Below are 15671 nucleotides of genomic sequence, written 5' to 3'. Positions count from 1 at the left end.
CAAAGGCATACATGAGTCTATTTATCTACAAATGGATACATTGGAATGGATTGGAGCAGGGAGCTTGTGGCCCCGCCGATTAAAGATTTTACAAAACTACAAGCTTTTTCAAACTGCAATTTTTGGTCTGCTCCTGATTTAGTGATTTGAATAAAGAAATACTCAGAAGCACAATTTTAAGCCCTCCATCATGAGAAAAAATACCACAAGAACATGCTAAAAACACCAAAAACAAGATTTTCAATGGAGTGGGTCTTTAATATGTTTTTGCTTTGAGAGCTTTGATGTGATTTGCACTTTGAGGCCACTGTAGTAATAGATCTCACCTTTATGAAATTTGTATCTAAAATATATATTTTTAATTTTAAAAAAAGTGTCTGCAATACCATGTAATCACTGTAAACATTTCATAACTGAACGTTTCAATGGGCAAACAAGAAAAGTTTTCATCCATGCCTATACTCAAAAAGGTAGATAGCATTGAAAAAAAAGTAAGTGACTCTTCACACATAACTATGGCGGGTTAGGGTTACAGCATTGACCTTTATCCCTTGTGCTATCCTAGGCACTTTAACATTGGGAGTTGGGTCATCTAGACCCACTAGACAGTGCGATGAACCTTTTTTACTTCAATGATTTGTGATCTTCACTGGTGTCCATGGATTACATGAAATCTTTCCACATTTATCCACCTTTGTCATGGTAGGGAGACCATGTCAATGTAAGGGTGGGGTCATCTAAGATAGCACAAGGGATATGGCAGTATTGACTGTATATTATACAGTCAGTGGTTAAAATACTGACGGTCAATCAACTTTCATGTTCATGTCTGTGATTGGCTGGCTTTGTGGCACATTTGTAACAGTGCCCTGCTCCGTTTTTTTATAGTATACATTTATAAGTTTCAAGAGTACAATTCTTTTGTTTGCACGTATTTTTTTATTTCAAATGTAAAATAATTTGCACTTAATAATTTGGAATAATGGCATAAAAGATCCTCCATACATTTGTGCTTAGTCGCAGGTTACTTGTAAATAATATCGGCCTTAAAAAAACTGTAGACAGGGTTGTTTTCTTTATAGAGATTTCCGGCCAAAATCATGGATGAGAACAACATGCAGCCTACAATTATCTATTGTTTCGGTTTCTGGAATAAGCTCAAGGTTTCATGTTCGTGTGAAATCAGGATTTGGCAAATAACGGACAATGGTCCAACCTGAAACCAGCTTCGTCCAACTACCCCGGGCTGGGTAAAACGAAACTTATAGATGAGCGGAAGTCGCTCGTTAAAGCGCACGAGGTCGTGAATTTCTGTTCTGCGTGAAAGTTGCACCGCCGCTCGCTAGATGCTGCTGTCCGCTTTCAGCCCATGAAAACACAAACAGAAGCGAAGAAATACGAGCTCCCCGAGCCCCATGAATGCAGCCATTGTGACGTGTTTTTGTTTTATTGTGCACTATAATTGGACAAACACCTCCAAATCAGAGACTCGTTGTTTAATTGACACAGACGGCGGTTATCGCCGTCTCTCTGCTCTTCTGGAGCCTCATCCTCTGCTTTGTTCGCAGCCAAGCGGGGCCTGCCGTTCATGCGGCAGCTGCTAAGTAAGCCGTTGTTTTTCCCCCTTCAAATATTCATGTCTGGGTTAAAACTGTGTTACATCCATAGAACGAGTTGTGTCACAGTGAAAGCGCGCGGACGCAACATAGACAGGAAGTACCGCAGAAGAAAAGATGCATAAATCAGGTTTGCATGAGAGGACCATTGATGGTATGGGGGTACTGGACTTTGGCAAAATATGCAGAAAAGAAAATGATCAGGAAACATCCTATATTTGCCCTACAGAATAATGCATAATCAAAAATGATTTAAAAGAAAAGACTAAAGTTTTAAAATGTATTACTTCAAATTACCAGACCTCTATTTAAATTATGTTTTGCTTCATTGTTTTGTTGTCGGGTGTAAAACAGTTTTATTCTTCGATTTGCTCTGACATGTTTGTATGTTACACTAGGTACATGTCCTTAATAACTTGCAGACAAATAATAATAATAAAAAAGAACTGGATTGAGTGACTCCACCCTCTTTACATTCCAAACAGGAAGTACCCACAGTCTCCAAGAAGCCAAAATCCCATAGACTTTTATTGAGAAATAAACAGCTATTATTCAGTCACCTGTATTTAACATCTACTTGCTAATCCTATTATTTCCCCTTGACATTGTTTTTATCGCTAGTGTTCAGGTTAAAAACGGACCAATCAGATGCCTCAATTAAAGTATGTGGTCTCACATTGAACATTCGAAATGTTGGACAGATTCTCCCAAATCCACTTTCAGTGGACTTACTCATAGCTGGTGAGAGTGGTTGCCATAGAAACGTTGACTCGGACCAATCACTGTTAACTGGCGTCTGCTTCCAACGTGCCGACGTTCGTGCCGCGAATAAAATGACGACTGAATTGACTTAATTTGGTTGGAGGCAGAAGTAAGTCATTGTCTTTGGGTGATGTCACACTCGCTCTGTCCAGTTCTCTCATCCAGTAAATGGAGAGGACGCAGAAATGCTCTGCATCTTTGAACCATCATGATGTGTTTGTCTCCGCTCTCAGATCCTCTGTGTAAGACGCTGTAGATGGCAGGATGCTGGAGAAAACCAGTGAGAAGGCGCAGCATTCTGGGCTCTGCTCAGACTGTGGTTGCAGTTTCATCCCACTTCAGCCGGGCCCCGTTCCAGATTCCACCGCCTCCGATTCCTCCCAGCACCCGTCAAGTAAAACAGACGGTCCCTCCAAATGCCCGTCCTGCCAGGCGGGCGGCGGTGGGAGCAGCAGCAGCAGCCCCCCCAATGGACAGCGACCCCACAGGCGCATCCGCCTGGATCCGCACAGCTGCAGCCTGTGCTCCAAAACGTTCGTCTCATCGGCCCATTTGGCTCTTCACCTGGCCTCCCACAGCAAAGAGAGGAAGTTTCAATGTGGCATCTGCAACAAGTATTTCCATCAGTCCTCCCACCTGGTGGCCCACAAGAAAATCCATAGTGGAGACCGGCCGTTCAAGTGCCCCGACTGTGGGAAGACTTTTGGCCGGGCTTCACACCTAAAGACGCACCGCCGGCTCCACACTGGCGAGAAACCCTTTAAATGCACCTTCTGTGGCAAGTCCTTCACCCAGAAGGCCGGGCTTCTGGCGCATGTCCGCCTGCACACTGAGGAGAAGGTATACAAGTGCAAGAAGTGCGGCCTGGCGTTTCACTCCTTGTCGCTGCTGCTCTCTCACAAAGCCGAGGAGGCCTCCGGGGAGGCCAAAGCCGCCCCTGCCCCTCTGCTCAGCCAGCCCCAGGAGGCGCAAAGCAGCGCCGAGGATCTGAAGTGTGGGGTCTGCTGTCGCACATTTGTGCGCTCCTCCTACATCCGGCTGCGCGTGCGCCTGAAAAAAGGACAGCGGCCCTACCACTGCAAGGTTTGCAACAAGACTTTTGTCAAGCTGGATACATTTGTGAACCACTGCGATAAACACCTGAGGCAGAAAAAGGAGAAAAACAAGGACGTGAAAGGGAAAGTTGTCAAACCCCCCCTCTTCGTCCCCATCTCCCGGCAACTTTCTCCTGAGGGCTTCTCTTCTCAGGGTTCCCCCTCCGAGGTCAGCACACGCTCCAAAAGCAAAACCAAGATTAAGATCGAGACTTAAGGATACAAAACAAAGACAGATGTGCAGCAACTCCACAGTCGTCACTTTCTTTCAACATTTTTGAATATTTGACTTTGTTGAGACAAAGAAGACACAACTTAAAACCAAGTGTATTTTTTATTGTTCCGCTATTTCATGACACTAAATTAGAGATGTTACAAGCACGGTCAACGTTTTGAAACACCCAGGAAAAGATTTGAGTGAACAGAAAATGATAAATTCACTGAAAAAACATTTAGGGATAAGCTTAATCAGTTTTTCAATAATCAGAAACTTCCTGGTTGACTCAAGTTGTAAACATGGGATGACAAAACCGAGATAGAAGTCACAAAAAACTCAGATTGGAAAGTTAAGGTGAGGTCTTCTTAAATCACACAACATGACACTGTAAATATTGATAGTGCATCAGTAGATGAGTAAAAGAAAACCATAAAAGTGTACTGTAGTTTTTTTCACCTCAAGTCTTGTCATAATAAAATGAAACTTCAGTCTGAGTTGGTGCATTTTGTTCCTACTGTTATTGTTTGTCGCCTATGAACTGCAGATGTCCCGCCAGGGGCTCTTCTGTGCAGCAGCATGGAGTTGAAGACCGTTTCTTGGTGGTCACGTTCAGTCTGTCACCTCCACATTGGGAAGCTTTTTTTCCCACCCTACGGACAGGAAAAAAAACCAAAGAAGTGAATAAGCTCGTGTAAAATGTGCCACTGCAGGTTTGTGGGTGAGTGCACTGTGGGACGTTTGCCTGGAAACTGTCTGCCTCCTCAGTTTGGCCGCGGATGTTCCATTGTAGAGTAACGGTCATGTGCCGTCTCCAGATGGGGTTCCTGTGCAGGCCGATGGTTCCGGTGATGGAGTCTCCAGAAAACACACTGACCGGCTCGTCCAGCATAAAAAGAGTCTGCTTCCAGTGGGTCGGCCTGCCGTGAAACAGCAAATTAGGTGTTATTTGCCGTATGTTGGCTTTCAGAATATAAATACAATTGTTGTTTATTTGTTTTACTCTGAGTTTGGCCCAGTATTTAGCTCTATTGTTGTGCCTCCGGTCTCCAGGCTCTCAAAATGAACAGAGAACCAGGCTGTGAATCCATGGAAGAGCCCAGACGTTTCCACGGAAAACTGAAACTCCCCCCTCATTTCCTGATAAATGAAACTTCAGTAGGGTCAAAAAAATAAAAAACCTGCAAAGTTACATCACAGGCTTTTATGTAGTAATAAACCTTTATTACCTCAAGGTCTCTCACTTGCAGGGCATACATGTCCATGCTGATCACGTCACACGGAGCAGCAAGACAGTCGTTAAGCTCGATGACGTGGCTGAATTTAGGCTTATTGAAGAACTCTTGCTGTGCCAAAGACCTGCAGAGAGGAAAAGAGCTTCAGAGCCAAGGAAAAGAGGAAACACAAGTGAACTGCTGCCACGGTTGACATAACTTCTACTTCCTTCCGTTGATGGGTCATTTTGTGGTCGATAAGAACACATGATCACAACTTTTTAAGCAAACCCCTACTCTCAGTTCTTGTGCTTGCTATAATTGTCCAACAATTCCTCAAGGAAAAGTGATCATAAAACGACAATCAAATATAAAGTGTGAAATGTTGTAAACTTGTCTCTGTCAGCTGCATTTAAAATATGAAGTTTTATCTTTTTAAAAGTTCCAGAATGAGGTTGTGAGAAATTCAGACTTCAAGCAAACTACAAGATTATTAACAGTATTTGCGGTTTTCAAGTGCCACAACACAAACAGGTGACAGTCACACATGAGGAATATTACAGAAATGAGTCCAGCTACAGAGCAGGATTTTGATCCCCAATACATTTTTTAAAAACTTAATTTTTGTTGGTATTGCGAGGCTTTGTTGCTTTTTAAAATAGTAGTCTGCCATGTTTACACGTTCAAACCTTTAGTTCCAAAAATACAGAAGCGTGACTCCCCAAAACTGTTTTCATTCTGACATTTTGCTCTTAACCTAAAATAAAAGGGCAAAAAAGGTTCATTTAGATTAATCCTTGCTGTTTGTGTCTGACTATGAGGATATTCCTGTTGTGTGTTTAATTCGTGGAAATAAGATGTGCATCTCTTCATAATTAAGTTATAGCTTAAAGAAACAGTCGATCATCTTTTGATCTGTTGTAAAAGACAGCGGGCTTTAAATCATCAGTACCGTATGCTGTTTTTAGCCAAAAATGAAAAAAAACAAAAACATTTGAAATTAGTCTCTGAGTTTTGAGCGGGACTGCTGGTAGGGAGAGACCCTACCCCCCTTCCCATCACTCATATCTGAGCTCATTATTAACATGCTCTCCCGCTGGCTTACAGCCCCTCACAACCCCGACCTAACATTACAGACGCAACAAAAATGGCGACCAACATTGGAGCTATCCAGCTGTACGGTTTTGAGCCAAATGCCAGCTCAGATGAGGAAAACAAAGACGTTCATGGATCTATTTGTCTAGTGGAGGCATCAGAATGGAGTTTGTGAATTGCAAACTGTATTTTCTACTTAACAAATTAGTTCTTTTTGAGACAGCATTTTTTTTATTGCCTCCTGATTCGCAACAGTTTGAATAATAAAATACTCAAAAACTGCAGTTTTGAGCTTAATTTTCTTTAAATGTGCCCTGCATGATCAGTTTGACGCCACAATAACATGTTAAAAACACTATTTTCATTGGAGTGGGTCTTTAACTATGACACCGTGTAGTTTGGAGTCAACAGCAGACACAAAACTCTTACTGAAGAGGTGTGAAGTCCAGGCCATAGGGCCGCTCCCAGAAGGACATTTTCTCTGCGTAGTAGCTTCTGGCCTGACATGGAACTAGAGTGAGGGCTGCCGAGGAGGGCCACATTACACCTCCATCTTTGAGCCAGCGGTCCCTGGCAACCAGAACCGACTCCACCATGAACTCAAACTAGAGCCAAGAAAAGGAACAAATCCAGACAGTTGCTGTGTACACCAAGCATCATCAAGCTTGGATGACGAAACACACGACGGGCATCGTCACAGAAATCTAAAAAACTGTTCGCTGACAGCACTAAAGGTGTTCATTTTACCAGGAGGCAGTTCCCCATCCACTCAGACACCAGGACGTCCACCTGCTCGGGCAGCTCCAGCTCCTCGGCTCGTCCCTTCATCACCGTCACCACGTCCTCACAGCCGTTGTGCTTCACCAGCTGTCCGGTGTAGTCTGCCATGGAGCTCGCCTCCACAGCATACACCTAGAAAACACACAACAGCTTCCAACATGATCAAACTGTCCATGCAAGTTCTTCACCAGCAGATGGGAGTATTACCACAATTATCTCAGGAACTGTTCTTTTTTTTAGGATTTTATGACTTATTTTAGTGTTTAGTCTTTTAGGACAGAAGTTTAAGAACAATTTTAGAATAGCATGATATTAGTAGTGTTCTCATTTTAGGATAAAGTTGTCCTTCTTTAAATGAATTTAGTAAAAAAATTAACAACAAAACAGATGTTGGTCTAATATATTGTATGTTGTATGAATTACATAAAATCTGAACCAACTAACAGTACATTTTCTACAATATTTAGAACCTAACAAAGTCTCCTCCCTCCCATGTAGATAGAAATAATAGTTCACTTTGATTGGTAATATTCCACCAGTACTTGTTTGCTTCTCTGTAAATGAAGCAGAGTGTGCATTATATTCATGCAAAAAAAGTGTTTGCCGTATATTACATAAGGTATATTTAGAGTGCAGTGTGGTGGAATACATATGTATCTGACTGTATGTGACATCCTATTAACATTACCGCTGAGGGTTTCGCCAGCTGAGCACAGAACATGCTGATGATGCCCGTCCCACAGCCGAGGTCCATCACCACCTTGTTCCTCAGGGAGGCGCTGTTACTGACAATGACCTGTCTGTACGTTTCAGTGCGGCTCCGGTCGGACAGCATCTCCAGGTGAAGCTTCTGAAACATATTAAATAAGTGAATAATAGAGAGATGTTCATGTCCAATCCTGGTTCTAAAGAGTCCCCGCCCTGCTTGCTTTTTCAACCACACCTGTCCTGCTTGCTGTTGATCAGCTGGGCCTTCACTATTCCTTCGAGGAAAAGATGGAGAGAAAGGTTCAGTGTTTTCACAAAGTGGGCTAGCATAGGTGGACACAGCAACTTTATATGGCAGCAGTAAGTCAGACTCGAGTTAATAGCTCAAGCCTGCTGCAAAGAACTGCATCTATTTAAATGGGACCATTTTTTTTATAATAATGTTAGGGATGCAAACAAGCTGTGTTTAAAAATCCACCAGATCAGCTGCATTTCCTGCTTGATAGATAGACAGGGTGGGTCTCAGCTGTGGTTTGTTTGGGAAGGCAATTTGTTGACCATTTTTGTAAGATTTATTTTTCTCTCTGAGCAAAGGCAGCATAATTGTACAAAACATTATTTGGTCTGATTGCAGTCTTTGTAAAGGTTTAGATTGCCTATGGATTTTATTTGTGGCATGAGCTGTTTTTATTGAACTACGGTATTTATTAAATATGTTTTATTAAGTTTAGCTTTTAACATCCATCACTTTTTTCAATTTTAATTATGTTAAAACACTTTAAAAATTTAGATAAAGCTGATGATTTGCTGTTTTGATTGACTTTGCCGTTTGATATCGTCAGACATTGCAAGATACCCAAAGTAGGGGATCGGTTTAGTTGGATATGTTAATGTATGAATACTAAATGTATTGAATTTGTGTAAACAAATAAATAATTCATAAAGTGAGTGTAAAACCTAAATAATATAAAGATATAAGATGAGAGGAGCAGGAAGATAAATAACTTAGATTACTTTCCCCTGATGTATTTCTTTGTCTAACCCAGAGGTCTGCAACCTTTGACACTTAAAGAGCCATTCAGGTCAATTTTTTACTGACGACAACCCAAAGTGTTATTTCAATCTTTACAAGAGTAAGAACCACATTTGCATTTATGTTATCATCACTATTATGATTTTTAAAAATAAACTCCTGTTTTTTGGAATAAATGAAATAAAATGAAAAAATAGCCTTTTTTTGAAAATAAGAAACAATTTCTAACTTTTGACAAAGTTTCGTATGACTCCCTTTCAAAGTAAGATACCCCATGTGTCACAAAAGATCATCTCAATGCAGCAAATGTAGCAGTAGGAAGTGTTATGTAAGCGGTGATTTGAAAAAAAAAGATTATTTTACTGTTAGTGGGGCATCACAGTCAAAAATTTGTAGACCTAATTAACAAATATTAAATCAGAGCTAATTAAGTAACCCTTTAAAAATCATAATTAATCCTGGTGCACCTTAATTCTGATTGTGATTACTTACCTCAAATTCATTTTCAATAGAACACACATTTCTGTCATAATGTTTTAGTTTGACTTGTGAGACTGTCAACTATTTTTTTAAACTTTTCTACTTACTTTTTGAAAAATAAAAACTTGTAATTTTTCTTTAACCAGAGAGCCACAATGGAGGGGTAAAAGAGCCACAATGGAGGGGTAAAAGAGCCACAATGGAGGGGTAAAAGAGCCACATGTGGCTCCGGAGCCCCAGGTTGCAGACCCCTAGTCTTAAGATACTTAGCAAGCTTTGATGATGAATTTCAAAGAAAAACACAAAAACTTAATTGAGATTTTTGTTTTAACACTTAAATATAAACTTTCAAGTTCATGCCTTTAACCATTTTTTTCCATTAAAAGACACTATATTTTTATATAATGCTTTCTTTAGTTAAGTTTCACTAGCAAAGAGACATTTGTTACAAAAATAATTTAACCTCTTCTGATTTCCATCAGCTGAAGTAAAAACTGTTTTATCCTAAATTAGCTGGGATGTTTGTCTAATTTGATTATTTTTAATTAATGCTGTACTCTTTGTTATAAATAATATTAAAGCCTTTTTGAGGGAAAGTCTATTAGAGTAAACAAAAAGTAACTATTATGTTTACAAAACACGTTCACATATCTAACCAGTGTCCCGTAGCTTCCATAGTATTCTTCATCCTGCCACGGGTCCTCTATAGAAGCATCCTCTTCCTCATCGGCGGTGTCCTCGCGCAGGTATCTGGCCGGAGCATAACCCGTGACCCCCTGCAGCTCCGCCCACCACCAGTCTGCAGAAGACTTGGAGAGGACAAGCAGCCTGTCTCCTGTGTAGAAACTCAGCTGCGGGGCGAGAGAGGGGAGGTTATTCAGGGCTGCGGGTGCTCAGATGCGAGGCTGACGCCTGCGGGTTCTCTAACCTGCTCAGAGCCGCTTCCTGTAAAGTCACACAGCGCGACCCACTCTTCAGGAGACGCATCCTCCTCTTTCTTTGTGTCCATATCCACAAAGTTCTTTCGATCCATCAGCGTAGCAGCCTATTTTAATCAAACTACATTGAATACAAATCGGTGTTAAAATGTTAAATAAATAAAAAAGTAGTAAAAAAGAAAAAAAAGAAAAGATGTGCAACTCGGGGTAGCGCTGGTACTGGCTACACTTCCTGGTATGACGTCACTATGCGACTTCCTGGTTCCCGGAAATGTCTACATTTGTAAGCTAAAGAAAATTAAACACATTTTCTCCAAATTGGGAGCCATAAACTTTCTTTTATTTTGTTACTATAATGTGGTAAAGATCCCAATAAAGCTTTCCTGCTTCCATAAACAAATCTTACCTTCCTGGTCACTCATTTACAAACACATTTTTTCTCCACACAGATATGGAACAGCAAAGACATCAGATAGACATAAATCCTTATTTTATCCATCTTGGTTTACTCAAAACATCCTTCTGGTTCATCAACTGTTTAAATCAAACGGATCTTTAATGTCACATGAAAAACTCTGCCTCAAATATTGCATCAAATTACCTAAAACGGAGTTTAACATTGTTTTGAAAGCAATTCCTAAGTGTATAACTACGTTATTCAAAAGCTCATCATTGTGGAGTCCAACTCTGTTACCAATTGGCCTAACTAAATTAGAAATAGGCCAAATTTGTTTTTCTTCTTCATGTAACACAAATCGCTGCATACACTCACTCTTTCAGAAGGATGTTGTATCCATTCCCAAATACTTTTTAACCAATAAAGTGAAAGAAATCTCATTTAAATTAGTCCATAAATTTTACCCATCCAAACTATATCTGCAAAGGTTCAAAGAAGATATTGATGTAACCTGTTCTTTTGGTCAAGAACACCCTGAAGATGCTGTACATTTATTTTGGTCATGTCCCTTTTCCACTACTCTATGATCTAAAGTTTTTAATTTCATTTCCACCCACATTGACCCAGACTTTCACCTGTACTTAGAACATGTTATGTTTGGCCTCACCCACTGTCCATCTCATAAAAAAGAACAATTATACATCATTAAACTTTTATTTTTTTTCTGCAAATGGAACATTTATAAATCCAAAGTTACACATCATACCCCTCATTTTTCTGTCTTTGTCAAACAATACATTGACATACTAAGAAACTCTGACAATAAGAAAGCCATTAAAACATTCCATCTGCGCGTCAGTTTCAATGTTTTTATGTAAAATATAATAATAATCCCCTGGTTTGTTTCTTTTCTTGTTGCTGTTTTGCATTGTTGTGTATTGAATTGTTACATTCAATAAAGTTTGTAAAAAAAATAAAATTAAAGAAAATTAAACAAAAAAGAAACAGATTTTAAAAGTTTTGTTGCATGATAAATGCGTTCAAGTTTTTTTGTTATTTTAATTAAATATAAAAGTGACACAATTTTTTTTCATCATGCTATTAATCGAGAAAAGAATCAGAACAACAAAGGTGAGAAATTCAATGTCAGTCGTACTCGAGTCACAATTTTTTTGTTTTTACCTTCAACATTTAGAATTATGATATAAAACAAAAATCAAACTGTCTTTTTGTATTTCATTTGTATTCTTGCAGAAACACTAAATGCCTTAAATCAAGCTCCATAAATGTGACATTAGAACTATGTGTAGTTTTACCCATTATGAGATTTGAATTTACTGTTGTCATTATTTTTTACTGTATATTTTTAGTGCTGTTTATTTTCTATCTGCTCTTTTAAATAGATCTATGGTAATTTGCACGTTAATGATAAATAAAGTTTTATTCTGATCTTTTGTATTCTATATAGAATGTTTATATTTTAATAATTAATATTCCTAGTGAAGTGTCTTGGATCTTGTGATCAATTCCAGTTGTGTATATTCTACATATCAGAGTTCAAAATATGCGTATCTTTTTTTAATACTGCAAAGAAAATAAACAAGACACCAATAGAAAAATATACAAATATTTATTAGTTAAAACAATAAACGTATCCAAGGCTTTAAGGACAAACAACAACAACAAACACATGAAATGAAACATTTAAAAACCTCAGTTGATTCTCAGGTAAAGCTGATAGTACTATATTTACCTAATATATTTTTTAAATGAGACATTTTCTGCTGGTAATGCCATCCTCGATATGTATCTTGTTTTGCATTATAGCTCTGTTTTTGTGCCAACACGTTTACATGTCCGATAAGATGCTTCAGCTGTCTTTTGACTTTGTCATGAGAAAGGGCATGTGGAGCACATCGTAAAGTCTTCTCGCCTGCAAGGACAAAATGGCATCACATTAGAGCCTGAGATTTACAGTCTGTAGTTTACATGTTCATATCCTGCCTATATTTCACCCACATAGACAATGTCCACACTCAAAATGAAATAGTCTAAGCATTTGTGATTTGGCTTTTTTAAACTCTTCAAACCTCGGAAATTCTGCACAGAATGCACATTTCCTATTTGATCTTTGCTTTAGCAGCCACTCGTGTTAACTGTAGTCCTCCTGAAGGTCTCTCCCGGTAAAAGGGAGCAGTTCATCTTCACTCTCACTTATTACTTTGTAAGTCTAATAAAGCATAAATGGTGCAATCTGGTAATGTCTAAGCAATGTTTGTCATATGATTGCATATCATCTTAATGAAGTGAACTTTAACAAGGTTATTTTTTGTGTTAAACTGGTTTTGTCTTGTATGCATCTTCAAATGACTCATCAGCTAAAAAGAAGAAAGAAAATAAATCAAACAAATGAAGCAGAATTTCATTCTTCCACACCTTTTGTGGTCCAAGGCCAGGACAGAGAACCAACTCTTCCTTTGAGGCACTGATGATTCCCTCCACAGACTATAGAAAAAGTAGCAAACACATTCTATTTGTTATACAACTGCATTTCTGAGTTTAAAATTGTATCTATACGACAGTACATTGTGCTAAAAACACTACATATCCACATAATACCCCCCCCCCCCCCCCCAGTCATTGCAGTTTTTTTTTAGCTATTTGTTTAACAATGTCTCTATAAAGCAATGTTGGTCAGTACTTACAGAGAAGGTAGAGAGCAAAGTAATGGCATCAGTCTTGTTTATAGACTTCACAGTGGTCAGGCAATCTGTAACCTTTAAGTAAAGGAAAAAAGTCTATCAAAATATATATATGGAAGTAATAATGATACTGACATATCAGTGTATTTATCACGAATTTTTATGTGCCTGTGGAGGTTTAAACTGAGAATTTTATATAAAGATATCTCAACTTCCCAAATATAGTTGGAAAAATCTTCCATCAAAGAGGGAACATAAAAAATATAAAGGAATGCAATCACACCTTTGACAGATAGTCCTTCTCAACTTGCTCCTTTAAGAGATCAGCCGGTTTCTTTTCGTATGACTTGTACGTTTCCAGATAACGGCCTGCTTCCTCTGGACTGGCAAATTAAATTATGAATGATGACAAGATGAACAAGAGAAATAAAACCCATTTCCGAGTTTGATATTAAGTAAATCTCATTCAAAAGATTTGAGAAGCCAGGGCAATTATCTGTGACTCACAATTGAAAGGTTAACAATTGGATCCATACACAAAAACTTGTGAATCCTTTTTAACACATCTTACCTCCAAGCCAATATCAGAGTGCAGTCAGCCATCACACCAATCCGAGCCAGTTCCTTTAATGCATGATGAGGATCTTTCTGTAGAAGTTATAAAAAGAAAAAAGTGTTTAAGACCAAGACGAGAGTTTAAAATAAGTGTGTAAAATGATAAAAAAGCACATTGAATTGCTAAAGAAATACAGACCTAAAAGTGTAATTTGCAAGAAAAAAAGAAAGTTATTTGTATTAAGCGCACAAAGTTCTAAAAGGTAATATCACAGGCTAGAGCAAGGATGTGGACTTTAACTAATAAGAACGTTTCTTTCTAATTGCGTATTTTTTAAGACATAGATTAACAGACTTTTAGACTTACAGATTTTTAAATGTATCTTTAAGACAAAAACACTTGTGCTTACCACATCTACTTGTACCAACAACACACGTAGGGTGAAGGAATTGCCAAGCTGCTTCAAACGTTCATGAATATAGTTTGGGTTGAGGTTATGATACCTTAAACTTCACGTACAAAAAACAAAAGGGACACAAGGTAGAAGAGAATAGAATAAACCAGAGCTTGATCAACAGTCAAACATTCCTCTAAAATAAAAGGTTTGTGACAACATCCTAGTCATAAAGATAGAACTTACCTGAGGAACAGAGCACATGTTGTCTGACCCAGGACATAGTCTGGCACAACATCTCCAAACTCCCACGGTACGCTCCTGACAAACTTCAAAATAGGATTCCCCCTCTGGACAAGTAGATCAGAAATGAATGATGCACAAAGATGTCATGCTTGAAACAAACACAATTGCCTGTTACATGCAGAACAGCAAGTCTACATACCTGACGTGGACTAACTATAATGCTGCTTCCAGATCCTACTGGTTTAGGGCCAGGGATGAGGCTAGGATCAGACTTTGGACAGGACTCATCACCCACGGATAATTCTTCATTTCTTTCTAAGTCTCTGGGTGGAACATCAGTCTCTTTCACACTGTCCTGATCTGTTGTGGTGGAAGAGGTGGAATATGGCTCTCCATGCTTAAGCACTCTGGAGGGAAAGTTCTTGGGTACAGTAACCACACTGCCTTTACTCTGAACTATGTATTCTGCATAGGAGAGGGGCTGCTGCACCAACTTTGGTGGATGATTTACAGAGGATCCTTCGGAAGCTGAAGGGTCTTGCTGTCCTTTGCACGATGATGCAGCCTGAAAATGTGGCTTTAGCTGCAAACAAATCATAAAAAAAAAATTCACCTATGAACCCCAATAATGCACGGATTATTATAAGTGTATTCACAATGTTAGCAAGTGAGGTCAACAAAACGCAATGCTCTTAAGTCAATTCGTTTGGTATAAATAAGCTAAATAATTTACTTTTAAAAATTGCTGTATGGGAAACAAACAAATGGTCAACTAGCACCATGCTAAGTTAGCCAACGAAGAAATACAGACCAGCGTTCTTTCTTTAGTAAAAGCTGAATCATCAAGGTTAATGTTAAATCTCTTCATATTTGTATCAAACTCGTCTAACAAAAACACGCTCGTCTGGAAAATGTAACCTTTGTTTATCTTAAAATTCAGTGATCTTGACACTTCCGGATAGATTTTTTTTTACAGAATAAAAGCACAACTTCCGGCTGTGTGAGGCATCAACAGCCAATGGTGTATCTCTTTAATTCTTTCTAAATAAATTAAATAAAGCGGGAGTTTTATGTCCAGGAAATTGCACAAGAAAAACAACCCATGTAAATATTCGTGATTCTCTACCACTACATTAATCATGTGAACGAACGGCTATTTTTTTAAAGGTTACATGCTGAATTCAATGATATGTAATTGCATAAATGGTTTTGTGAATTATGTGTAATATTTATCCAAGAAAGTAGAAAATTAAGTAGGCCAAATTTAGTTATGGAATGCAGTATAAACAAACAATTTGACTTTTTAGCAAATTTGTGGTGCATCTAATTTAACTGGTATGACAGCCTTTCAAGATTAGTTTGATTCAAAACAGCACATTTGATTAAAGCTACAAATCGTAACAACAATGTAGTTTGTAACAACTTTTTTCAAGAAAAATGAC

General features: G+C 38.7%; 3 protein-coding genes across 5 annotated transcripts; 1 reads left to right on the top strand and 2 right to left on the bottom strand.

Annotated features, from left to right (window-relative positions):
- Window positions 1–859: 859 nt before the first annotated feature.
- LOC101169324 (zinc finger protein 436-like) lies at window positions 860–4183 on the top strand. 2 transcript variants are annotated; one of them, XM_004081871.4, is made up of 2 exons: window positions 860–1604; window positions 2612–4183. In XM_004081871.4, the coding sequence occupies exon 2, from the start codon at window positions 2643–2645 to the stop codon at window positions 3687–3689; it is 1047 nt and encodes a 348-aa protein (XP_004081919.1). In that variant the 5' UTR covers window positions 860–1604; window positions 2612–2642; the 3' UTR covers window positions 3690–4183. The 2 variants fall into 2 exon arrangements, with proteins under 2 accessions (XP_004081919.1, XP_020568705.1); XM_020713046.2 differs by lacking the exon at window positions 860–1604 and adding an exon at window positions 1615–1746.
- Window positions 4184–4230: 47 nt separating this feature from the next.
- Window positions 4231–10308, bottom strand: prmt2 (protein arginine methyltransferase 2). Of its 2 annotated transcripts, XM_011489679.3 has the most exons (9): window positions 9925–10274; window positions 9653–9847; window positions 7464–7625; window positions 6743–6907; window positions 6425–6600; window positions 4916–5045; window positions 4690–4826; window positions 4432–4606; window positions 4231–4339 (listed from the first exon to the last, which is right to left on the bottom strand). In XM_011489679.3, exons 1-9 carry the CDS (start codon window positions 10027–10029, stop codon window positions 4307–4309), a joined length of 1278 nt encoding a protein of 425 aa, XP_011487981.1. In that variant the 5' UTR covers window positions 10030–10274; the 3' UTR covers window positions 4231–4306. The 2 variants fall into 2 exon arrangements, 1 of the variants encoding a protein (XP_011487981.1); XR_002292753.2 differs by lacking the exon at window positions 4231–4339 and having other exon boundaries at window positions 4492–4606; window positions 4690–4839; window positions 9925–10308.
- Window positions 10309–11942: 1634 nt separating this feature from the next.
- On the bottom strand, window positions 11943–15210 carry ercc1 (ERCC excision repair 1, endonuclease non-catalytic subunit). The gene is made up of 9 exons (XM_023951112.1): window positions 15041–15210; window positions 14429–14812; window positions 14230–14333; window positions 13999–14098; window positions 13605–13681; window positions 13317–13416; window positions 13037–13108; window positions 12768–12836; window positions 11943–12264 (listed from the first exon to the last, which is right to left on the bottom strand). Exons 1-9 carry the CDS (start codon window positions 15095–15097, stop codon window positions 12202–12204), a joined length of 1026 nt encoding a protein of 341 aa, XP_023806880.1. The 5' UTR covers window positions 15098–15210; the 3' UTR covers window positions 11943–12201.
- Between the last annotated feature and the right edge of the window lie 461 nt (window positions 15211–15671).

This window comes from Oryzias latipes, chromosome 21 (genome assembly GCF_002234675.1).
Source record: "Oryzias latipes chromosome 21, ASM223467v1".
Taxonomy (NCBI): Eukaryota; Metazoa; Chordata; class Actinopteri; order Beloniformes; family Adrianichthyidae; genus Oryzias; species Oryzias latipes.
This window is presented reverse-complemented; position numbering and strand designations above follow the sequence as displayed.

What these genes read in the sequence shown, in the direction of transcription:
- prmt2 (XM_011489679.3), bottom strand. Translation starts at nt 10,029, where the DNA reads ATGGATCGAAAGAACTTTGTGGATATGGACACAAAGAAAGAGGAGGAT. An exon ending in ATGGAAGCTACGGGACACTG is followed by an intron (nt 7,626 to 9,652) that starts GTTAGATATGTG and finishes AATATGTTTCAG; the next exon opens with AAGCTTCACCTGGAGATGCT. An exon ending in TGCAAGTGAGAGACCTTGAG is followed by an intron (nt 4,827 to 4,915) that starts GTAATAAAGGTT and finishes TTCATTTATCAG; the next exon opens with GAAATGAGGGGGGAGTTTCA.
- LOC101169324 (XM_004081871.4), top strand. Translation starts at nt 2,643, where the DNA reads ATGCTGGAGAAAACCAGTGAGAAGGCGCAGCATTCTGGGCTCTGCTCA.
- ercc1 (XM_023951112.1), bottom strand. Translation starts at nt 15,097, where the DNA reads ATGAAGAGATTTAACATTAACCTTGATGATTCAGCTTTTACTAAAGAA. An exon ending in TTACTAAAGAAAGAACGCTG is followed by an intron (nt 14,813 to 15,040) that starts GTCTGTATTTCT and finishes ATTTGTTTGCAG; the next exon opens with CTAAAGCCACATTTTCAGGC. An exon ending in CTTTGCTCTCTACCTTCTCT is followed by an intron (nt 12,837 to 13,036) that starts GTAAGTACTGAC and finishes CTTTTTCTATAG; the next exon opens with TCTGTGGAGGGAATCATCAG.